The sequence below is a fragment of the Sciurus carolinensis genome, chromosome 10 (assembly GCF_902686445.1).
Source record: "Sciurus carolinensis chromosome 10, mSciCar1.2, whole genome shotgun sequence".
NCBI classification, from domain to species: Eukaryota; Metazoa; Chordata; class Mammalia; order Rodentia; family Sciuridae; genus Sciurus; species Sciurus carolinensis.
The window spans coordinates 66,608,022-66,634,208 of NC_062222.1; the positions used below are offsets into that span (position 1 = coordinate 66,608,022).

At 37.1% G+C, this 26,187-nt stretch overlaps 1 protein-coding gene across 13 annotated transcripts in view; it reads left to right on the top strand.

The window, feature by feature from the left end:
- The window catches only part of Fam13a (family with sequence similarity 13 member A), a 344,751-nt gene that overhangs the window by 246,584 nt on the left and 71,980 nt on the right, over positions 1–26,187 (top strand). For 7 of the 13 annotated variants that reach the window (XM_047567594.1, XM_047567596.1, XM_047567597.1 and 4 more), the window contains one exon: positions 21,655–21,696. The exons of 2 other annotated variants lie outside the window; for them this stretch is intronic. In XM_047567594.1, coding sequence (XP_047423550.1) covers positions 21,655–21,696 — 42 coding nt within the window. Of the gene's footprint in view, positions 1–5,338; positions 5,690–21,654; positions 21,697–26,187 lie in introns of those variants that run through there. 4 more of the 13 variants (XM_047567599.1, XM_047567602.1, XM_047567600.1 and 1 more) reach the window with 2 other exon arrangements.

The window sequence follows — 26,187 nt, forward strand, 5'->3', positions numbered from 1 at the left end:
GCATTGGCATTTGGATGCTGGCTTCTTGTCAGTCACTTACTAACTGAGAGCTCACATTAATTTTATATCCACATCTATTATATTGAGCCCAGCATAAATTCTCAGGAAATCCTAGATGCTTACCTATATCACCTCTCCAGTTACTTCTCCCCATTTTAATTTTTTTGACATTTTGTTAATGATGATGATATTGTCCTATGATAAAGCCCAGAAATTCTCTAGTGTTCCAACACCAATGCCAGAATATCTAAATTATATGTGCCACCAAAATCTTAGCTTCATGATTATAAATTTTAAAAAGTCATGTCATTACCTTTTTAAAATACTGAGTATCTTGTGTAGGGCATTGTTCCTTAGTGCATTTTTCAAAGATTGATTTAAAAATTATACATATACATAATGTGTATAGATGTATAATTTTGATTATATAATTTGATTTCAAAATTATGTATGTGCTTAGCTTGCCTGATAAGCACCTCTTACCAAAGTTGTAAGAAAAAAATTGTTATATCATTATGTCCTGGGAAATAAATCCCGTTTGATTTTAAACCAATATCTGAAAACAATGTAGCCAAGAAATGTCCTTTTAATTGATGTTGAAATTAAAAGAAATGCAGCCACATCATTGTTGGAGCAAGTGTTGCTCTTGATAGTACAAGGGCAAACACAGATATTACCAAACACTTGGAGTCTGCCGAAGAAGTTATGTAAGAAAATTAGAAATCTGCAAGCCATGTAAAGTGTGGGAAAGGAAATAGACAACCTAGGAGAAACTTGGTAGTGTATAATGCTTAAAAGGCTTCATAAGTTTTGGATAGAATCTTAAATTTTACATCTCTGTGATTGTACATCAATGTATGACCCAGGAAGTTTATTCCTTATGTTATTATTAAGTACCTGAGGCATTTGGTTTACCTTAAGTGTACCTCTACAGTGGAAAATGCTAAAAAGTGAAACATTACTTGATAAATCCAAATCTAATCAAAGGAGCTATGTTTTAGGTTGTCTAGAAGAGCAATTTATTTATCATTAATTTTTTCAACACTTATTGAGTGTTGTTCTGTGAGAGCATTGCAGGAAAGATACAATGCTTGTCCTAGAGAATATACTTTCCAAAAGGAAGATAATATATATAGATTCAAATAAGTAAACCATATGGGCAAAAAAGGTAAACTTCATAATAGATGTAAAAGACTAAGTGAGTTCTAGGGGCAAGAGATTTCTTCCAACTGGCTTACACTTGAAATATGAGTTGAATCTTTCCCAGAAGGAATGGAATGGAAGAATATTCAGACAGAGGGAAGAACTTGAGTAAATGTCTAGGTAGAAGAGTTTGGAGCAGATAGGAATGGAGTTGTTTCCTGACGAGGTATGAGCAGCTACCGCACAGTTCCATTAAGCTTAATCAGTGGAGAGTCCTAAACATCATATTTAAAGACATAGGGTTTATACAAGGTAGTTGGGAGCCACTAAAGCTATGAGCAGAGGAGTAAGTGACCAGTTTATAACCACAGTAGTGAATTTATTCTAATATTCAAATGTACACATTGGAGGTGTGGCAGGTGGAATCAGAAAGGTTATCATACCAATACAGATGACCCAGGCAGACTGATTAAACAGACATGGCAGGACAATCAACACATTTGGTTAAAGGGAGGAGAAGAGAAGGAGGAGTAAAGATGACTCATGGTTTGAATCTGATTCATAAGGAGAATAATAACATCATTAGCAAGAAGGGCCTGGAGGAGAAATTGGAGATCAGATAATATGAGGTTTTGAACGTGTTGATTGGAATGCAGTACTAATAATTATTGAGCTCTTATAGCTTGCCAGGCACTATTGTATGTTTTACACACATGATCTCATTGGTTCCTTGCAACCTCAGAGCCTCTCAACAACCTGCCCAAGTTTACATTGCCTATCACTGATGCAGTCAGGATCCAGCCCCCAGGGGCAGGATTCCAGAGCCCAAGTTATTGACTGCTTTTACTGAATGGTTATTGGGCTTGGAGACAGGGATGAAAGAGAAGGAAAGACAAATACAAGGAGGATGACAATCAGGGAGTTTTGGAGAAATTCCAGAAAAGATCACAGAGTCCTAAAGACTTTCAGAAAACTGAATATGGTTGTTTCAGAAATGCTAAGATGTGGGTGAGAATCTAAGCAAATGCATTTAGATTTAGTGACCCGAAGAACATTGGTGGCCTTAAAAGCAGCTTCAGAAAAATAATAAGTCCGGAGTGTATTGGCATGGGCTGGAGGAGTACATAATTTAGAAGGAAGTGGGAGCAGTCGGGTAGATCTGGGGCAGGTCTGTCGGTGAGAAGGAACTGTCAGTGAGAAGACTGCAGCACCACAGGTAGGAAAGCATTTTAAGGCCGAAGATCACTCCTTGGTGCCCACCTGAAGCAGCTGTCAAGGGACAGATTTCAGATGTAGATGAGGTCAGCTCTTCCAGAGGAAGAAGAAAGTGATGAGATCCATTGCACAGACAAGAGGCTGCCCTGAGCACCCTTTCCAGAGGTGAAATGTGTGTCAGGGCTGGGAAGGACATAGTGGAGCAAAGAAGACCAAAGGTCCTCACTTCTGTTTGCTGATCTTGGTTTTCTCAGTCAATTAGGAAATGAGTTAATTAGCGACTGAGGGAGGTCAGAGTTGTGTCACGCAGGGGTTTGCAGCTGTTGCTGTGGGAATGCAGTGAACAGTTAAAAGACAATGAAAAAAGGTTGCCACATAGTCTTAGGGTTCACACTGAGGTTAAATAGCATGACTCTTTAGTCTTAACTAGTTGTCAGGGTTTGTGACTTCTTTTGCAGTGTTTAGCAGTCTGGCAATAGAAAGCCCAGCAGGCAGGATTACCAAGGGTGAGGAAGCAGACGACACTAGTGAACTCATTTTAGAAACCAGAATGCCAGTCGGTTTGGGTTCGAGTTGTCCTCCGCAGACACTGCAAAACTGACAGAGCTGAATAGACAGCTAAGGGAAGAGGTTGGGGAATGAGGGAGGGAGAAGTACTTGCAGTTAAGAGGGGTGCATACTTAGGGGCTCAGTGAGGAAATGTGGCCAAGCTCCTGTGGCCAGAATGTCAGTGTTTCAGAGGTCCTGGAGTGGTGCTCCTTCCACCTATGAAGAACTGACCAGAGGAAGTTAGAAATAGAAATGATAACGGTATGAATGACCAAGGACTCTGAGAATGGGTGGGGTAGAGAGAAGGGACTGCAATTCAGGTACAAATTCATAAGTGATCATTAAGTAATGCCCAGAAAGTGATGAAAAAAAGGAAATTTTTTTTGTTTATGCCTAATAGAGACTTGAAAAGGTATGTAGTTACTGAGCTAAAAGGTTAATGGATCTTTTAAAAAAATGATTGACATTCTGTGAATATGGCATGTTAGAGGAATATTGACAGGAAGACTTAATTTATCAGGATATATATGTGAAATCAGATATTGAGCAAAATTGTAGTTCAGAATAACATGTTAAATGCACTGAATGTAAATTGTTCAATTTCACCTTTTTTTTTGGGGGGGGGGAGGGTGCTGGGTATCGAACCCAGGACCTTGTGCTTGCAAGGCAAGCACTCTACCAACTGAGCTATCTCCCCAGCCCCCCAATTTCACCTTTTTAAAAAATACCTGGATCCTTTACTATTGGACTTTTATGTCTGTTTCAGCCAGATAATATTGATATTATGTTCATAAAATGCAGAAAAGACAACATATGATTTCTGTCTTTTGAATCTCAACTATTTCTAAAAATATTTGTATCTTACAAGATATTATAAAAGCTCCTACAGAACCAGGCACAGTGGTACACCCCTGTAATTCCAGCCTCTCAGGAGGCTGAGGCAGGAGGATGGCAAGTTGGAGGCATCCTGGGCACTTAGGGAGACCCTGTCTTAAAATAAAAATTTAAAGGGGCTGGGGATGTGGCTTAATCCCCAGTACTAAAAACAAAACAAAAACAAAGAATGTCACAGAGAAGGACTGGGGTTGTGGCTCATTGGTACAGCGTTTGCCTGGCTAGCATGTGTGAGGCACTGGGTTCAATTCTCAGCACCACATATAAATAAATGGATAAAATAAAAGTCCATCAACAACATATATACATATATATATGAAAGTCACAGAGAATAAGTCAGCCCTGTGGTGCACAGAAAAGAATTTCAGAGCAGGGAAATGAACCATCATAATGTTGGAACATAGCTTCAGAATGATTATTTTTATAAACATGATAGGTCATTCAGTCAGGCAATGAAACTGTTTTTATTAGCAGATATAGCAAAAAAGTAGACTTGTAATAGGTCCTTGTGTTCTACATTCAAAATTACAAATGGTCTGTAAAAAACCTGGAAAAATCTATACAGGAGAAGGATTCCCTTTGGGTCCTACAGGCCCCACAGCTTCTGAATGTCCTGGGCTCTCTTCCTTTCTGTTCTGTTTTCTACCAGAAGTAGTGGTCTGAACTTTGTTGTAATTCTTTACAACTCTCACAAGGTGGAAGAAATCTTTTGTAAATGTATTTCTGTTAGTGTTCCTACAACATATGAAATCTATGGATTAGTAATCATGTTCCTAAAATTAACACCTGATTATTCCATACTGAACAAGAAATTACAAAGGAAAGATGATAATTAACAAGCATTTAGAAAACTTTATGGAAAAATTAATTTTTGTGTTACCTATAAAAAACAAAACAGTAATAATAATAAGAAACAACCTCATCCCATATGCAGTTGATTTGTGTAAATAAACATACTCAATTCATAAGAATAAAATACAGAAATAACATGTTGAAGTAATGTCCATGAGTGTGGACTTCTGATCTCTTAAGACTAGAGCAGTCTTAAGTCACGTATCCTCCCCAGAAGTGGAAGGACGTGCCTTGGGTGATGTCACCAGTGACTACTAACCACCACAGTGTAAACAAACATCAGCAGGAAATAAATGTGGGTAGGGCAAGGGTCTAGAAGCATGTCTTCCTTCTAGAAAAGTCTCAGTGGGTTTTTTGGGATTCTTTGTTGTTGTTTTGTTTTGTTTTTTAAAGGAAGAAAGGGAACACAGCCCAGCTTTTGCCTCTTGCCACAGAGACCTTTAGTTTCAGAGGCAATGTCTTTCCTTGACAAATGGATTTCCTTGCTGGCAGTCTTTGTAATGTTGAAAAGTATAGGACTGTTCGCTCTTGCTGCAATTATTGGTTGCTTTCGCCAGACTGACAGGCTCGTCTGTGGAATTGCTCAGAGGAGAGTTTCAAGTTACCAGAACTAGGCAAGCCCACTGAGGAGCAGGAGCTGGAGCAGGAGAGGAGCAGAAGGAGAGGACGAGGAGGAGGAGCAGCAGCAGCAGCAGAGCCTTTCGTACCGCTGCAGCCGCTGCTCTGATTGGCTGGGTGGTTCAGCTGTTTCCCTGGAACAAAAGGTCAAAGTGGACTGCAGTGTAAATGTGGAGAGGCAGCCGATAAATAGCATTGCTTGGAGAAGTTTGGAAGCTGAGAGCCGCAGCACACGGGCAAACTGCAGAGCGGTTGTTTCTCCAGCCAGGAGGTGCAGCCTCGTGCCCAAGCCCAGCTTAGCCACTGTAAGCGGACGATCACTGCACAGACGGCCAGACTTGTCCTGGAGGAGACGGTTGTGAGAATCCCTTGCAGATTTCCATGCGAGAATGGCTTGTGAAATCATGCCTCTGCAAAGGTAGTGTTCTCTCCTATTTGTTTTGTTTTATTCTGTTTTTATCCTGTGAGTAGTATAAAGCCATATAACTTTGCCAGTACTTGGCATCTTGTAATAACACACTGCAAACTGTGTAGAGTTTGTTGGACCTAACATTTTTCCCTAAGATCAGAAAAATTTAAATATCATGTTGCTCTTTTACTGACATTTCTGCCCAATTTCTTATCTTTTCCACTTGGTCGTTACATTCAGTTATATCCTTCTTTGAATGGAAGTGAATGTAAGAACAGACATCTGAAATCTGAAGAAAAACCGACTAAGGAATATATTGAGCATGTTTATAAAAGAACTGAATCATTTTCTCAGCAATGTTTCCACTATGACTCTTTCAGAGGATGTCCATAGGCTGAAGACCTTTCTAAAATGAATCTTAGGAGCCTTCCTTTCTAGGCACTGATTTTCCATTAATAAGTGCATTATAATAAGTGGAAATCAATGTTAAAGATAATATTTCCCTTTGAATAATTCTGGACAGATAGATCTGTTACACCAAAGACACTTTTCATCCCACATTTTTATTGGTGCAGTATAATTGTACAGATTGAAGGAATTTGTGGTTACATATTCATACATGCACACCAATGACACTTTTTTTGAAAAAAAACTTCTCTGTAAGAATGAGCACAAGTTCTGTTTTTGTTTGTTAATGATTGTAACATAGATGGGTGGGGGTGGTGAGGGAGTCGTACCAAAACAGGTACATTTAAACAGAAGTGCTTGTTAAAAGGAACACTTTGGGTGAACTATAAGACCATAAGTGAATAACGTATCCTGTAATGTTAAGCTGGAAGTCACCTCAGCAGTGACGGAGTCCAGTCCTTCAGTTTCACAACAGGAAAACTGAGGCGAGTAGAAAGTCACCAAGTTGCCCAAGGTCACGTCTTATGATTTAAAAAATTACGTTAGCTAATTATATTATCTTACTTCAGCTTCAGTGGCTTTACATGCAGGGGCATTCGATTCCATATAAATGCTTCATTTAGAGGATTTTATTAGAAAATGATTAAAATCAAATAGCAAATATGATTTATTTATAAATTAAAACTAGACAAAAATGAATTTCATTTTTAAAAACTGTGCCACAAATATGTTACTTAATATTTGTTTTAACAATGAAAATACGATTTTTAAAATGTATTATTTATTTGCAAAATGGTTCCTGCATATATTGACTGTGAGATAAACCAGGATGGATGTTTTTCTTTCTCTGTACTGACAAGTGCACAGTAATGGGAACTTGATGAGGGTGCTCAAGGAATTCCTTTTCAAAAATTAATAATTTAAGGCTGGAGAAAGTGATTCATGGACAGATCTATATTTGTTTTATATTAACTCGGTGAAAAAGTTACATGCTTGAAGTTCATAGGAGACCAAAACTAATATACACTTTTTGGAGTCTTGACTTGATTTCCAACAAGGTGGGGACTTTTTTCAGTTATAATGACGTCAGTTCTTAAAAGTCTTCAGTAAGTTGTATTGTAAATGAGAATAGTTTTGACTATTACTGAACTCTGTAATAGCTACTTGAAAATATAATAACCGTTAGGATGAAAATAGGTCTTTATACTGCCAAAATATTGTTTAGGCAGTTAAGTTGATGACAGTTAAATAAAATGAGTATAATTTTCTGAAAATTATTTTGCATTGTTAGCCATTGTTAATGAACCTAATAGGAATAAATCTAGGAACGATTTGAATTTGTATTCAAGAATGACGAGTTGTTACTTTTGTTTCTTTGCATTATTACATGTAGCTTAATCTCACTCCTTTGTGCACTCACTATCAGGATATTCCCCCAGATCTTAGAGTTCACTTTATTGATTTCCCTGCAGTCTCATTTCCAGCCTGTGCCTATCTTTGATTATAAACCTCCTGCAGGAAAGGACCTGGTTTGTGTGATTCTCTCCACTAAGGATGTATGTGTTTATTAAGCTTTTGTGCAGAACACCTTCCTACTCCTATTTATAATTGCTTTGTCAAATGCAAGTTCAGTATCTTTGGCTATTGATTTCCACGACTGTCCTGGTATTGATAGCTATAGCTGACTGCCTCTGTCCTTTTCCTCAGGCTGAGGCAGGAACTTGGCAGAGCCTTGGCAGTATGTATGCCAACTCACTCTGTGTGAGAGCACCAAAGGGCTAGAAACTGAATGGGAAGTGGATGAGTAAAAGAAAAACTTTAAATACCAATTAAAGAAACTCATGCTTATTATTTTATTGAGCAGAGAGGTCAATGTTTCTCATACTCTAGGAGCCTGAGAATTGCCCGGGGAGTTGATTTTTTTAAAATTAATTTCTTTTTGTTGCCCCTCCTTGTTTGAATCCTAATCTGAAGGTGGCAGGGAGAATGTCTGCATTTAACAGCTCCCTAAAAGCATCTCTGATCAGATGGCCTATACTTAGAGAAACACTGATGTAAATTCTAGTTAATGATTACAGCTCATATAAAGCTATTGACAGCTGGCATACGTAGGAATCTAACTCCGCACTACTGTCCCTACCCAATTAGCATATTTGATATCCTGACCTTATGTGACATTTGCTTTTCATAATTGATGCTTTCATTTACTAGATCATCAGTTTGACGGTTAAAACAAAACATACAACATTTAAAAATGTTCTCTTTGACCAAACAGTATGTCCTGCCCCTGATCCCAAAGTAATTAAGACACAGACTCTCTGCTTCAAAGAGGTCACATGCTAGTGAGGATGCAGACACATTACCAGACAATTGCAATACCATGTGGTGAATTCTGTAATACACAGCATGATTAGCATAATAATAGAGATGTACCTAGGTGGATGATATTACCCTATGTTTTATTTAACCTCATATACTGTGATCTTATCATAGGACAATTCGTACTGTAATGTCTCCTTATAATTTCCATAACTGACTTTTCAGCCTTTCTTCTCTTTAGAGATTGTGAAGTATGTAGAAGATACTTTGTAGCTCCTAACTGAGATGAGAATAACAGATGAAGTTGAAAACTAAGAATGAAATAAAACACTGTGGTCTCCTTTAATGTCTTTTGCTATCTGTTTATTGTGGGATGTAATTTTCAGAGTTTCCAGCATGGATTCAACTATTTAGAACCTCATAATCTTCAGTAAAAACTTGCAGAGGCTGAATGTTTGAGTTAGTTGTGTCCATCTGTAAAGTATCCAATTCTTGCAGTTATTTTCAAATGACTTAAAGATAAGATCTTATTAAATATCTGTAGAATGGTTAAATTTTCCCAGTTATTTTTTTAAATAGTAAAATATTTACAGAGTACTTTTTATAGGTAATGACAAAATTCCACACACTGCAGAGTATTATGTGGATATTCTTGCTATCTGGAAAATTTTCCCTGAAAAAAATAAAATAACAGAAATAAAGGGAGAAACTATCAATAATTGAAATAAAACTTCTCTACAATGACTAAATTTACCCTCTGTTACTAACGAAATGGTGTGTTTTATCAGATTGTAGGTTAGCTTATACTTAGGCTCTTTGCATGATTCCTGTCGCATTGTGAGGCTTTTTTGTTTTGCTTTGGTGTTTTTTGCTTGTTTGTTTGTTTTCCTGTAGTATTGTGGACCTGCTAGGAAATAGCTCCATTATTTATAGGAGACCTTCAACAAGCTGATACCAAGACTTACCTCTGAATTTTACGTCTCTGACAAAATTCCCAACTTTCACAACAGTGTTTTGATTTGCTAGACCAGCTTTCCAATAACCCCTAACTTATTGTATCTACAAAGGATAATGATGGAGGATGAGGTCATGAGCACTAGTGATTAATGTAGATTCCTTTAGTTTTAGTGCATTGGTTTCTGTGTGAGCATCTAATTCTTTCCTGGGTTGTTGGTTTTTTGTTTGTTCGTTTTTAACCAAAGTGAAAAACCGAGATTAATAATTCTCTTTTCATTGCTTCATCTAGAAGTTATGACTTCCAACATGTTACTGAATATTAATTTTATGATGGTGAAGTACATAATAATTCCAAATTTCAGTGGCTCTTCAAAGAAGATTTAAATTACTTAATTAATTAACATGTATTAGTAATCCAACATCTGAAAATTTCGTTGAAACTTCTTATAAACCAAATCATCTGCCTGTCTAGGGATTTGTCTTTAGAATATCCTTTGGCAAACATATAATCATTGATAACATGGTGATGGTATGGCTTTTCACCAATGAACAACCCAAACAATGATGATCTGCCTTGTGAGCCTTCTGCATGGTGTTAGAGAGCCCCCTACTGCTTGAGCAGAGAACACCTTTCATCTTAAGGTCCCATCATTCCTAACTTGGTGGCACTCTGGTAGTACTCCCTGCAGCGCCCCCGCCCTTCCCTGCCCTGCACACACAGTGCAAGATGGAGTTACAAGCTGCCTCACTTTATATCTGGGTTAACCCATGTGGGGTTGTATATCTGTATTTATTCTTCGTTGCCAGCATGACCTGTATTCAGTAACAACAAAAAGTCATTGAGCTGGGATGTAGCTCAGTGACAGAGCGCTTGCCTAGCCCTCGGTTTAATCCCCAGTGCTGCAAAAGAAAATGTCAATGAGAACAAATAAGATCTCCATGGACTCTGTGCTCACATGATGGTTGCATTATCTGTGGAGCCTATTTGTTAACTACTCCAAATAAAGAAAATAATCTGGACTAAAGCAAGAAGAGTTTAACTTTTAAGGTAATCATCCTGTCTATACCACTGGAAAAGTGAGGTGTTAGGTACTCAGCATACACAGTGGGAAAACAGTAGAAGGTTAGTAAACTTACTTGTCATCAGAAAACATACCCTGGCCTGACAGTTAGCAGATTATCATCATCTGTAAAATGAGACGTACCATCATCCAAGATACTTTTACAGGAGTTTTAGAGTTAATAAATATGAAAGTTTTTTAATAAATGATAAAGCTATTCAGATTTGAAGGGCATGTTGCTTTTCTTCTATATTTTCTTTCTCATATTGTGATAGATTTTCAATTCCATAAATATAAGAGTGCATTTGGTAGAATGCAACCTACCATTGCATTCTGTTTTATTAGATGGATGTCAGGGGTATCTAGAGTGGTTTGTGGGAATACTATTGAAAATAACATCAGGGGCTGGGGAGATAGCTCAGTTGGTAGAGTGCTTGCCTTGTAAGCACAAGGCCCTGGGTTCTATCCCCAGCACCAAAAAAAAAAAAAAAAAAAAAGAAAATAACATCAAATTAAATTTCTTGAAACTCTCAAAACTTTAGTCCCGTTTTTTTCCTGTGATAGTTTCATCAGAATATGAAGATCAGAATCAATTGCCAAAGCAGTAGTACAGTTGTAGTATTACTAGCAGTAGTACAGTAGTAGTAGTAGTACAAAGCAGTAGTAAAATTTTCTTAATGCATTATTTATTCTTTCCTTAAGAAAACCAGAAATAACTTGTTAAGCAGTTTTATTGAAATGTAATTCACATGCCATACAACTTACTCATTTAAAGTGTGCAATTCCATAACTTGTATTATATACACAAAGGGCTTGGCATGTAGTTCAGTGGCAGAACACTTGCCTAGCATGCTGGAAGCCCTGGATTCAATCCCCAGTACCAAAAGAGGGGGAAAAAAGACAAAGGAAAGTCTCTACACAGAGTTGTACAGTCACCAATTTTAGAATATCTTCATTAGTTAAAAAGAACCCTGTGTTCTGTAGCTATCAACCCCAAATTCCCAGCACTGGGCAACCATTAATACACATTTTTGTTTTTGTAGAGGTACCTATTCCAGACTTTTTTTAATAAATGGAATGATGTACTTATATTATATCTAATCTTTAGTGACTGGTTTCTCTACGTAGTATGATGTTTTCAAAGTTCATCCATGTTGTAGCAGGTATTGGTACTTCATTCATTTTTATGGCTGAAAATTTTTCTGATTTATGGATATAGCAGATTTTATTTATCCATTCCTCTGTTGGTGGACATTTGGGTTGTTTTTAACTTTTGACCATTCTGAGTAATGGTGCTATTAACTTGCAGAAATAGCTTTTGAGAATTATGAAAATATAGACTTCATTTTAGAGCCAGATGGATCCTTAGAGACCATCTAAATCATCTCTTCCATTTTCCAGAAGATTAAACTCAAACCCAGGAATATAAAATAATTCACCCAGTCATACTATACAGAAACAAATACAAAACATTCTACACAAACATCTAAATAATAACCATTTGTGTACGAAGTTAATCATAGCATGTATTTGGAATTGACAATGGAATTTTCCCCCATTAGACACTTTGGAAGGAGTCTTTTGTTATCCAAAAGAGAAAAAACAGCTAACGAAGAGAGGAAATTGAACTGACATTGTTCCCATTAGCATAGAAACTCTAATAGACACTTGCTGTGCCCGAGACTTCAAGGGATTCTGAAGAGCCTAAGATGTTTTCATATACCAGGTACATAGTAGGTGCTCAATAAATACTTGTTGAATTAGACACTATAGAGAAATTTAATGGAAGCATGCACATAATTCCTATAGCTTTCCAATAAAATGTCTAGGAATATTTCTATACAAAAACAAATAATTTACTCACACATAACTATATGGTAGTGCAAAGGAAAAAAATTGAAGTCTACTTCTATTTACATTGTATGGTATTTGATATTTAGCTTGAGGAAAAAAAAGGAAGTAGTTTTTAGTTTATTTCCCTGAAGTACTCTAACCATTACAGCAACTTAAGAAAAAATGAAGTTTTGCTTTATATATGAATTAAGATATAATGATTTTTTCTTCTGCTGCTTTTTTCTTCTTTGCTGAATAGTGATAATAGAAGTCTACTTAATAGCCACCTGGAATTAATTCTACTAAACTCTATTCCACCAAATTAATATACCTAAGTAAAAAAATAAAAATAATGAGGCAGGGGAGGTTAAAGAATACATTCATAAAATCTTCAAGGAATAGGGTCAGAAAACATAGTATGTTCTGATTAAATATAAGATAAAACCTACTAGAAATAAAAGTGAACTGCTTTGTTCAGATCATATTAAATGAATGGAATTAAAAGGCTAGGAAAAAATAAGGGTTTAAAAAAGTATGTGATAATAAATACATCAGTGTTTTGCAGTCCACAAAATGATAATGGAAAGAAATGTGACCTCACCGTCTAGGTTAAAATAACTCCCGAAACTGAAATTAGAAACCAAGCTCTGGCCAGAGTAGACCATTGATACACTGTGTTGTATTTTTATAAGTGACTCTCCTTCATTTTCAGCTCCTGATCTAACATAAAACTCAGGAGCCTGCCTGTCAGTCCAGTTTCGGCTATGGCCACTGTCTGGAAGGACATGCTGCTCCCCCAGGCCCCAGCTCCCTCGGTAGCTACCCCGAGCAGGCCTGCCATTTCCCATGCCTCCAGAGCACATTGTCTTCTCCTTCAGTGAAAATCTCTCCACCTGGCCTTTATTGTTCTCCCAATAATGCTTCTGTGACCCTCAGAGTCCACTCCCAATATGGCTTATCTTACCTAACCTCACCTCACCTGCCAGACCCTCGGGGCAAGGACTGGAGCTGTGTCTTCAAAGGTTGGGTCAGAACCTCAACGCTACCTGCCTCTGGGGCCCCCCCGAACAGTTAATGGGCCTTTTTAAAACTTGTTTTTCTTATCTGAAAAATCTCATTAGTAATACCTTCCTTCCAGGATGCCTTTGATGATTGAATGGGATCATGTTTACAAACTCTTAGCCTGGCTTGTGTGGTGAGCTTTCAGTCAATAGTAGTTGCATATCCTGTTTTCATAAACATCTTCAAATTTCAGGTTTCTGTCTTGGATCATCTGTAAATTCTGTGAGGGTCGGGGCCATGTCATATTAGCCTGTGTATCTCTCTATCTTCTAATAAGTCATATACTCAAACATTTTGCTGAATGAGCACTTGCCCATGGTCATGGTGACTCCCAGAAACCAAGCACTGGTCCACGTGGAGCCTTCAGCCCCTTTCCCGTTCTGCTCATCATCCTAAACCTAGGGTAAGATCATGGCTAGGCCAGAAACAAGTTGTCACTTGTTTTTTTTATTCAGAGTCCTCTTCTGGCAGAGGAGCAGACAGCAGGACAATTCACATTGCCTTTGCATGCATGTCTTCTGTCTCCTTCAAGATTGCCACATTCAGAGTTAACAGTCTGGGAAATTATATACGTGCTAAGTAAAAACTGTGTTAACAAGGCATTAATTTGTAATGAAAGTAAATATTGAAAGAAGTTAACAAAAACAATTTATTATTGTCTTCTTCCCTTCTGCAGATATCTACTCAATTCTTGATTTTGTTTCAGTAACTAGAGTTGAAATATTTTAACTTATCTATTAATGTTCTAAAAATATTTTCTCATTAACTAATTTCAACCCCCAAAGAGTCACTGTATTGTATACTTTAATTTACTGCCTCGCTAAGGCACTGTGTTCTCTGTCTATAATAGAATAACCATCACTTTTCTGAACAAGATATCAAAAACAAATGAGTGCTTCCAGCTGCCTTGAAAACAGTTTTGAGACTAAACCAAAATTTTCTTCAAGCTACAACCAACCTTTGGGTTTGCAGTGAGGTGAAATGATTTTCTTTTCCTGCTCTCAAGCCAGAGCAAACACATACAGTGTGTGGCAAGGCCGTATTCAGACATTGCCTTGCCTGAACGTATCCTTTTCTGGTTCTCTGTACACCTCAGAGAGTACAGTGCTTACACTATGGGCATAATGGCAGAACTCCCTCCTCTAATTGTGCAGTTGAAAAAATTCTTTTCTTTTCCTTAAGTAAGGATGGAGGAAACCCATAGCACAGCTGTAGTCTCACTAGAAAAGAACATGCTCATTTATAATAATCAATCAAGATAAGTCGAAATGCTTCTGTCAAAATTAATTTTATAAATTATAAACAGTGTATGTTTTCAAAATGTTTAATATAAGTGTAGCATAAGCTTTTGGCAAAATCTTGATGATGTTGGTTGTATTCTGCAGGTGTTTACTGAGTGCATGCATTATTCCAGATACCTGGGTAGGTGCTGGTGCTAGTGGTAAGACAAGCTTCAAACTCGTGTGCTTAGCACTGTTATAGCCTTGAATAGTGTCTGGAGCCAGGATGAAGAGGCAGCTCCCTCTTCAGGGTCCTGGAGATGGGTTCCCAGGTTAGATGACTCTTGAGCTAAGAGATGGTGGAAGCATATTGGACGGAGGGAGCACCATGTACAAATGGAGGGAGTTGCAAAGGTGCACTGAGAGTTCTAGAGAGGTCTGGTGGGCCAGAGTTAGGAGGGGCTTTGTGTGCCAGGTTTAGGCATTTGGATTTTACCCTAAATACAGTGGGGAAGCTGGGGAGACCACAGATGTTCTGATGTGGACAGCAGGGAAACAGAGCCACTAACCCCATAAAAGACCTTCGCAATGGCAATTGCAAAGATCAGATTTGTGTCTTTTCTTAAAGATAGAGTCCATACAATTTTGTGACTGACAAAATATAGGAGTTAGGAATAAACTTCTAGGGAGAATGGTTGGTTTGTTAATATGACACAAGTATTATAATAGGATGAGGATTCCATTCAGTGACTTTTAAACATGTCTCAGTCCAGCATCCCCAGCAAAATGCAATGTCAGTCAATCAGCAGGAAGTCACAGTTTACTTTCCACCTCCTAACTGTAGCAAAAAAAATGAAAAATAAAGTTTCTTCTCCCCACCCCTGTTTAAGACCTCTACTCTTCTTCCCCCACCTGCACATACTTCACCACTATCCAGTTTCTTAGACACTGCAGGCTGTTAATCAGATGGGCATCCAGAGCTGGAACTAGCTGGGTGGGTGGGACTGAAATAAAATGAGATGATCAAGAGTTCCCATAATTCCTTCCAAGGAAATAATTCGTTGTTTCTAAAAGACAATGCAGGTGACAGATAGTGCCACAGGACATAGAGTAAGAGGAACTCAAGGAGGCCATGTCTGCAAAAGGGTCTTCTTCACTTCCTGAGCCACAGTCTTTACTCATCTTGCTGCAACCAGGAGAAAATATTTCAAACACTGGAAGTATTCTGTAAGCTCCCCATAGCTTTTCAGAACTATGTCATCTTAAACACTGCTGGACATATTGACTCATTTTCTCTCTTTTTTGGCTCAGGGCTAATTCAGGTGAGGGGAGAGAAGGAATATGTCTTCTCTAGGTTCTATGGGATCCGAGATCTTAGTTCAACAGCATTCACTGACTGTGCATCACTTGTCAAGACAGAAGGGCAGGGATGTTGCTTAGTGTCTTTGAAGGGTGTTTCTCAACTGTGGCCCATGACCTACTGGTGCTCATAAAGCCAATTTAGCAGTATTTTACACAAGTTTATATAAATAAAATACAGCAAACTAAAACATATCCAAGCACAATTGTATTCAAGAACAATTTATGAAATTTGCTGCCATTTTATGTATGTGACCATCATGATATAAAATATGCTTCTAACCAAATCATCCGAAGTTCTGAAAATTGGTGTCCTGGTCTGCTTATGAGAGCAATTCATTTGAATTAGAGCTTAGGTGGGGTTTTAAGTATAGGCCTGGAAATCAAATCCCCATGTCAGCGTGGGAAATTGATTCTAGTCTTAGCATTCTTACAAATGACTTTGAGAGCACAACCCTTTTGTAAGACAGGGACCTCTTTGTTAGGTAGGTTCTTATTTCTGAATTTGAAAAAAAAAAAAAAAAAAAAAAAACTTCTTAGGCTGGTCATGGTGGCCTACGTCTGTAATCCCAGTGACTTGGGAGGCTTGGGAGGGCTGAGGCAAGAGAATTGCAAGTTCAAAGCCAGTGTCAGCAACTTAATGAGGCCCTAAGCAACTGGGAACGTGGCTCAGTGGTTAAGTGCCTCTGGGTTCAATCCCTGGCACCAAAAAAAAAAAATTCTTAGCCAGATATATTAATTCACAAGGGCTACTATAACAAAGTGCCATATACAGGTGACTTAGAACAATGGCAACATATTGTTTCACAGTTCTGGAGGCAGACCTGAAGTCAAGGTGTTGGCAGGGCCACTCTCCCTGTGAAGGCACCGAGTGACCTATCCCTCTCTTCCAGGCTCCTTGGCTTGGAGTAGTTTGTCCAGTCTTCATGTGGCATGCCCCCTTGCACATGCCTGTCTGTGTCCAGATTTCCCCTTTTTCTATGAATAACAGTCACATTGAATCACTAGTCTCATTTTAACTCGATCACCTCTATCTGTTAAAGCCTGTTTCCAAATAAGGTAATTTCTAAGGTATGGGGAATTTGGACCTCACTGTATATTTGGGGGGCAACTCAATTCAACTCAGTGAGTATATTTCAAATTTTCACTTAACAGGCAAGAAAATGGTAGAATTACTTTCATATTTTATTAGAATAAAAAAGAAGTCTAAATCTTTGAAAGTCTTTCTTTTGCCTATTTGTTTGTTTTTGCCCTCAAATTAATAACCTTTCAGGTTGGCTAAAAATTCATGTCCTATGAATATTAACAGCCACAGTTCTTTGAATCTATCCTTTGGTCAGGACAATTTATCTGCTTTTGCACAGAAGTAATTTGTTTATATTTCTACTGGCTAAGTGTTAAATTCTTAGTAACAAAGTGACAAAACTAAAACTGTAAATTAAGCTATTTGGGCTTGCAAGACAGAATTGTAAAATATCTTCCCAAAACTATAGCCACCAAACATTGAATACGAATATGACACTTTTTTGTTTTCCAAAAAGAATAAGGGTTTTTGTTTTTGTTCCTGAATGGGATCAAACCAAAAACCTAAGGTGCCACCTCACCTCCCAATGAGGGTAGGAGAGGGGAGAGCTAAGGCCTGAGACAGTGGCTGAGCTAAACACTGAGTAAGCATGCCGCTTTATATTTTGAGAGGATGGAAGGAAAGGAAAATGTGCTAACTTCACTTCCCTCATCATTTTCTAAGAAAATTTCTCTTAAGAAAATTCCTCCCCTTAGCACATTCTGTAACATGTGAGGAAAAAGCCTGAGTTTCAGAAAAAAAAATGTTTGCTTAATGCTTTGCTTTCACTTGTCCCTCACTTCCTCTCTTTAGTTCGATTTTTTTTAAGCCCCCATGCATGATTTTCCTGGTTTCTTCAATGAATGGAGCCTAATCCTGAGCATTTACTTATTTTTCTATACTTTTCAGTACTCAAGGAATGCTCACAAACTATTTTTTCTATCTGGAATCAATTGAAAATGTACTTAAAGTGTATAGTAAATATGCAAATTATGTTAATTTCTTGGTCTCCAGCCACATTAACCAATTAGAAAGTTGAACTAATTGGACCATTTATGAGGACAATTGAAAAGGAAATTGAATGGACTGGTGGTTTGATCTAATAATTGAAGTCCATTCTCAATACCTCACTCTGGGAATTCTACCAACAGTATTTGGTTTCTTTTAGACATATAAAACCCCTTGCTTTTCTTGATTTCAGTTGCTAATTGATAGGCATTTCATTCTGTGGCTTCAGTTTAGACATTTGTGCAGCTCATGAACAGATTGAGTCTAGGTATTTTTTTATTCATATGTATTTAGGCTATATAAAAAATAAGTTAGGACCCTGCTAAAGTTCTAATATCCAAGCTATTGCCATATTCAGTTGTAGCTTTTAGATTGGATTATTATTTGGGTTTTTTTCTAAATGTTCTTCCTACGGGCAGTTGTTTTGAGAGAATATAATACCACATATCTGAAGATGCTAAGCACGTGATTGTGTGACATTAATGAGATGATTGCCCAAATCTCTCAATGTATGTTTGAATTAAAAAAAAAAAAAAAAAAAAAAAAAAAACCTAATTATCTGCTTGAACTTGGCTATTATCCGGAGTCAGCAAATAGGAAATAATTAAAACATGGGGTTGGTGTAAGGTAACCAAGGAAGATCTATTGAATTTCAAATTGTTACAATTTGTCATTGGCATCATTTCATGACACACATTTTCTTCTTCACAGTATACGTACTTATTTTAAAAATTTAAACATAATCAGTATTCTGAATTTAAAATTTATGCAAAACATTCTGACAAATTATGCTCAAATGGAATTTTGGTAAGATCATTTAATATCACTGGGCATGACTGAGACTGACACAAAACTAGGAACAAGCATAAATAACCTATGTAAATAAATGTTTGGGGGCCTATAATAAAAGTATAATATCTGTTTTGCATTCTGATTTGTAAATTCTGTGGAAAAGTTTCTTTTCTCAGTTCTATGAGCAGTATTGTCCTTGACCATTTTTTCCTTAAAATTGCCTTCAAAAATCAAGGTAGCACATTAATTTTAAAAAATTAGTGAATTTAAAATCAATGTTTTAGTTGTTTCAGGATTATACTTTTTTTCAAGAGTATATACTAAATCCCAGGCAAGGGTATTTTTATGAAAGAAAAGAAAAATATGCCCATTACCTATGAAAATTGATTATTAACCCTCATTTTCTTTTAAAATTATAGTGGGTTTTTTTTTTTTTTTTTTTTTTTTTGGTGGAGGGAAGGTGGAGTTCAGTGCATGGATTGCCACCCTGTTGAATGCCTGTGTATCATTTATTGTATCAAATGATACATCATTCATTGACCAAATGGTACACAGAGTCTGTTTTCATTTTGTCTAAATTTCATTGCTTATGTTTTCTCTTTTAGAACAATTAAGTTTGGTCAGACTTCAGGGACATATCCTGATTCAGAGTTTCTTATTTTGTCTTTCATTGACAAATATACCTTATACAAATGCAACCTAAAAAATGTCTGTGTGTGATGAGAACTCTGTTTTTCTATCAAGAGATATTCCTGACACACTACCACTATGTTTTAATAATCACCTTATAAATGCAGTCAGTCATAATGCATGATGACTAAGGATGTAGAGTTGGTAGAATAAGAAGCTTGACAAGAAGCTTACGACGTCCCCAGGGTCTCCTTAAGAGCTTCTGGAATGCAGACTGGCCATCTCACAACCTAGTTATTGCACCATATTTTGATAGGTTAAAATTGAGGTGAAGACAATAAGCAACCAATATGGACTTACATGTGATACCAAAGTACCAAAGCACATAAGTCACTAGTCACAGGTGATGTTACATCACTATCTGTATTGTCTACATGAGTTATGCACCTTTTTTTTTTATCTGAATAAAAAAGGAGACGAAGGAGCAATACAGGGAGAGGGTTTCCCCAGGATGAAAGTGAAATAATTAATGTGGGCCCTTCAGTACTACAGGCCCTCAATCCATGAATAAATAGGTGAGGGAGAGGAGGTGGAAAGGAAGAAAGAGGTGACTTGTTTGCCACAAGGAAATTTAGTACACACCCACAGAAAACATTAGCCGAAGCACATGAACATCTGTGTTCAGAGCCCTGCACCAGCTACATCATCTCCCAGAAGCACTTCTTACAAAAAGCCAAGCATATTCCTAATTGAATGTTCAACAAACTATGTCTTGATAAGCATACTAATTTTCTTCTAATTTGCTTCATATTAGCATTAAGGATCTGTTCTGGGCAAAGAAAGTGGTACATTTTACAACCCATAGAGGCAGTGTTCCTCTAACAACATAAAATCATTATAGGTTTTTATGGTAGCTTTTTTGGCATAGTGTTGGTCATAATTAGTACTTTAAGGCATAGATTCTTTTATTAGGAAACAAACCCAATCCTAATTTTTATCAGTGTCTTGTTAAGTGTTTCTAGGAATAGTTTGAAGCTACATATATAAACTACTGTGTCAGATTAACTTAAAGCAGTCATTTCCTATATTGCTCCCAGAGTTGTCCCAGGACGCTTGAACATTCCCCAGGTGTTGTCACCTCTAATTCTTGATCTCTGCAACCTAACTCAATGAGCTTTGCCCTGAACCTGTCCACCTTAGAGTAAAGCTGATCCATCTCGTATCCTTCACATGGGAAGAATTAGCACAGTTATAAACATTAATGTCTTTGGCAACATTAGAGTAGATGAACTCAATGGAAATTGCACACCCAAATCATGAGAGAATGAAAATAGTGTGCTATATTTTGTGTGCCATGTTCCAGCTAGAATATTAAATCTTTTCAACTCCCAGGACAAATTTGTGTGAGGTGGGGTGTGTGTGTGTGTGTGTGTGTGTGTGTGTGTGTGTGTGTGTGTGTGTGAGATTATAACTCCATAGTAAGATTGTTGCCTATAGGTTAATATTGCCAGTTGAAGCAAATGTTTCTCTTTTCATCAATGATGCTTAAGAAAATAAGCAGGGTAGAGACTCACTCTATACTTCCAGATAATTTTTTAAGAAGAAAAAGTCATGTTAAAGAAAGGAAAAATAATTAAAGCATATATTTTACTTTTTTGAAAACGAGGCAGCTTTATATTAAACCTCCCATTGCTTCTGTGTTGTTGAGGAACTTAAAACTATGCCTGCAATTTCCTATATGTCCTTCATATTTTCCCACTAGTTAGTACTTAAGTAGAGCAACTGTATAAAGAACAAGAAGAGCATGTGTGTTGGCTCACTGGTGTGCTGGTCCTTGCTGGGGATCGTTCCTGAAGTGGTTTACACTTAACAGGAACATTTGATTGGCTACCTCTTACTTTCATCGTCATGTTACTGAGCTACAGTTAACTTTGTTCTGGTAATGTTGTGTGTGATATTTTAAGAGTTTGGTGTAATGTCTGAGTACTTGAATTGGACTTGTAGAATAAGGAAGTAGGAAGTGCCTCTGGAAATTGTGCCATGAATTACTTTTGCCTTAGGCCCATCTGGAAAGAAGCCTCTCTTGATGGAAGTAATTGACCTTGGCTAGGTCTAAGGGACAGGGTATTTTACTAATTTCCTCCAGAGATTGGCATTAATGTGCCAAAACAAAATTTGTGACAGGTTAGAACAGAGTTTTAGTAAAATTGACATGTTCTATTAACAGAAATTATATTAACTCAAAATTTATTTTCCTTTTAGTTCGCAGGAAGATGAAAGACCCTTGTCACCTTTCTATTTGAGGTATTTATTTGCTTTTTTGCTGGTTTACTGCAGGGTGCAGGGAATGGAGGAGGGTTATGGCTTCTTTGGGTTTATTTGTTCATTTTAGTACTTTACTGTAGGATATTCTATCTGGAACCAGACTAAGCTTGCTGGAGCTGTGTTTTGTTCCTGCTGGATCCATCCCTCTTTGGTTTATGAATCTTTTCTAAAATGTTTAGTATAGTTGAAAGGATTAAAATTAGATATTTGTTCTAAATTCACAAATGTCAAGGTGAACATTCTAATTTTAAAAACTGTGTGATGATTAGGCTACAATATAAATTAAACATCTGACTGAGAATATGTCTTAGTGGTAGAGCACTTACTTGCCTAGCATGCACAAGGCCCAAGTTCAATGCCAGTACTGAGAGGAAAAAAAAAATCTGTTTTCCACATATATAGAGGTGGGAGGGGGTGGGGCACATTCAAGGAGCACTCACCCAAGACACTCTGGGTAGTATGAAAGTATGAATTTATTTACTGTAGAGTAGGAAGCTACTCTATGAAGTAACAGGATTATTTTCTAAAGATTGTAAGACCAGGATAACAACTATTAAAACCAGTCAAGTTGTCAGAATTCAAGGTAGATGCTAGACAAGATGACTCTTCCACTGGCTGAATGCCTGCTGTTCAAATGCAAGATTTTCAGTGAACTGTCTGACTGAGCTATAACCTAGAACCAAGTTCCCTGGTTGCATTTGTTTCCTATCTACCTACCCACTCAAGGCTCAGAAAACATGTCTGAAAATCATATAACCATGTAAATTAAAGATGTTGAAATTTCTGATTCTTTCCCCAATTTTGAAGCCTACTTTTAAAGGAAATGTCAGGCTATGTGATACATACTTTTCTTATTTACTTATTTTGAATCTAATTTGTTGCGATAGACAAAGAGTTAGATTTAGAATATAATTCCACCACCCATAGCTCCGAAATGTGTCATAGGACATCAGGCTTAGCCAAGTAACTGCTTTTTGGTAATGTTTGCCCTTCAGAGACTTGCAGCGTGTTACATAATCACTTTGTGGCAAGAGATGGGAACATTTGAGGTTTCGGTTTGAGACAACGTGGTGGTCCATTTTTTTCATCCTGGTTTCCTGCCAACCAGATCAGCATATTCTGGTTCATAGGCAATCTCAATGATGCAATTACTGCGAACACATGAAGATGTTGTTGCTGAATGCATAGTGACTCTGGTATTTATTATGTAAATATGCACATAATATCAAACAAATTATTATTACCTATTAATGACAAGTAAGTTTTACACAATATGGGAAACTATAGCACCAGATCATGGTAGCTAATGAGAACTCTTTCTCTGAATATCTTAATTTTATTACTCCAGGTAAGATCAATCTGTGTTTACCTAGAATTGAATTATTTTTAAAATAAATGGGGAAGATGAATTATTAGTCTAAAGTCTTCAAAGACACCTAATAAGGTTTTATAGTGTGAAAACACTTGTAATTATTTGGACTATACTATTTAATTAATGATTAGTGTTTTTTAAAAATTGTGTATTTGTACAATGAAAGTAAAGTAAAATAATGTATTTACTAAACTTTCAGTGAAAGCTATTTAACCTTCATAGGAATCATAAAAACTAAAATATGGTGAAATTGGGGAAAAAAGACTGAACATGCACACTAGTCCACATTTACAGTATGAAAAGGAAACTTCACCAGCAGGCATTCTTTGTATAAGATGGAAATTTAAACTAAGTGGAGCTATCTCATAAATGTAGAAGTAGTAATTATTTAGCCTGAAATTTAAAATTTAAAGATAGTTTCCTTTTCTGAATGACATTATATGATAGTCTTAGAAATAATGTAAGAATTAGTTTGATACAAGTAAATTAACTTTTTTATCACCCACTTGACATGAAGGAGGGAGAATCTAATAAAACACGAATTTTTTTTCCAATTATTTGCATGGCTGGTTTTAGATAGACTTGGTTATTCTAGCATATAACATTTAACTAAAGAAAGAAAATGATTGTTAACTGTGATAAAGTTCTAGTTTTTTTACTAGAAACATGACATGTCTACTGATAATTTATAGATTAGTACACACTTGCTCTAAATATATTTACATATATTTCTGAAGCTTCCTTGTCTTCTCTTGTCTTTCCCTCCTACTTATTAGAGTCTTTTGATGCAGTACACAAAAAGGGAGCTATTGCAAGATTCATGAATTTCTAAGTGATTTGTTAACACGATTAGAAACTGTACTGGCTCTTTTAAATTCAGAATAATACTGGTGTCTTTAAAAAGCAAAAAGTGGTTGGTAGTTATAAACCGCAACTATCTGACAACTAAGAATATTGAGAATTATATATTGTATTTTGATAGTGTTGATTGGTCAGCGTTTTTTCAAAAGGAGGAAAGACCCAATCAAGAGATGAGACACATCTGCTGAAATGGGTACTCACAGAAAGTACATTCACCCAGATGGCCAGGCAGAGGAACGGGGGGGGGGGGGGGGGGGGGGGTGTCACCTGGTCAGTAGTGGGGTGATCACTTTGGTGGTTAATTCTGAAAGATCAGCATGAGGTTAAATAGTAACACTTTGTTATTATAAGGCTGGGAAGTGGGCAGTCTTCAGGGAAAATAGAAGAGAATAGAAGAGCAGCCCTTCAGTCTCCAAGGAAAGAGGGTCAATGATAAAAGTTGATCACATGGGGACCCAGCTGTTGGAGTGGAGGTGAGCAGTGCTGGTGTCTTAGATTGGGCAGAGTTGCAGACGGAGCACATGCAATTGTTACTTTGCTCCATTTGTCCCCTTATACAATTTCAGTTTCTGAAGCTTGATACTTTCTTTTAAAACTCACTGCATGTTAGTCTGTTGTACATTTCAGTTGCCTTCTATCCTTTCTATAATGAAGCAGGGCTGTTTTATTCAGGCACTCGTTTTTATTCTAAATCAAACATCTGCTGTGATAACAACTCTGTCTTTTCTAATTGCAGTACTTCTCTAGCCTAGCCTAAGTCAACAGAGAGCATTTGTCTTTTTTTTTTTTTTAAAGGAAGGAAATAGTAGCTACAAATCAACACCTGCCACCATCCTGTGTCAAGTTTATTGCAGTTACAGTAGCTTAAACAGTAGGTGTCATTGTTCCCCAGATTGCTCAGTAGGGATTAATCGACCCCCGTGAAATATTTAGACAAGGACAGGTTGTGCCACTCCATCATGAGATTGCAGCAAAACAAACATGTACCTGCAAATTTAAAGTGAAGAACATTCCTGGCAAGGATGACCATATCTTGGTCCCTTTGTTGTCTAGGCTGGCATCCAAAAACAGAAGCCCCTACCTCAGTTGCCCCAATTAGCATCAAAGCAACTTGCTTTTGATGTTTTTCTATGCCACATTCAGTCAAGTGGTGTCTGCATTCTTTGCCTGGCATCCTATCAGGTCTGGCGAGGATCTGTTGCTAGTACTGCTTCCCTTTGAGGCTTCGTGTTTCTTGTAGACTTCTGGGGTTGGTTTCCACTGGACTAGAGTTCTTCATTTCCAACTTCTATTTCTCCTCATCTTACTTTTTCCCACCTCACCTATACTGCCTTCAGGTACCTGTGGCCAGGTTCAGATTTATCCTCATTCCATCCCATGAGAATTCTACCCCTGAATTCCCTCTACAAATTTGGATGAATGGATGGATAGATAAATACACAGACACACAGATACACAGACACACAGACACACAGACACACACACACACACACACACACACACACAGAGATATACATATATAGAACCTTTGTTTCTGTGTTTTATCAAAATTCAATGTATATGCCTCAGGGACCACATTCCTGTAACCAGTCTTTATTCACTGGACTTTCACCAACTCACTTGGCTTCTAAATGCCTGCTCCTGATGTGCTAACTGAACATCTGTCTTCCAGCAAGGCACTGTCTGCCTTATTTCCCTGTTCTTATTTAATGCTCCATCAGAACCTGGAGTTGACAGGCTTTTTAAAATCTCAGTCCAAGTTTTAATATGGTACAAACTGAAGTAAATTACTACTTTAGCAACTTGGAATTACTTAGGGTCAGTTTCATGAAAACAATTCATCTGCTTTCTAACTTGCCTGAAACAACTTAAGACATATTATTTCCCAGTTAATGCTCAGCATAGAAATTCATTCTTTAGGATTTTGTTCATTTTTAATTGCAGAACCTATGCCTCATTAGTCTTATGAAAGATTCTTAATCATAGAATTCATGTTGAAGGAAAAATTAAGCTTTGGATAAATTCAAACTCAATTTCTTCCTGATATTAAATGGTCTGGAAATTATATCACACACCCCTCTTTTTCTGATATGGAGGGGGAAAAATTCTATGAAGCATTTTGAGATGACTTTTTGGCAGGAATATCTTTCCAAGCAACTCGTGCTAGCATTTTTTGATTTGTTGTGGTTATTTTTTTCATTCATTGATTTTAATTTTTAAGTTTTTCTTCGTAAAGG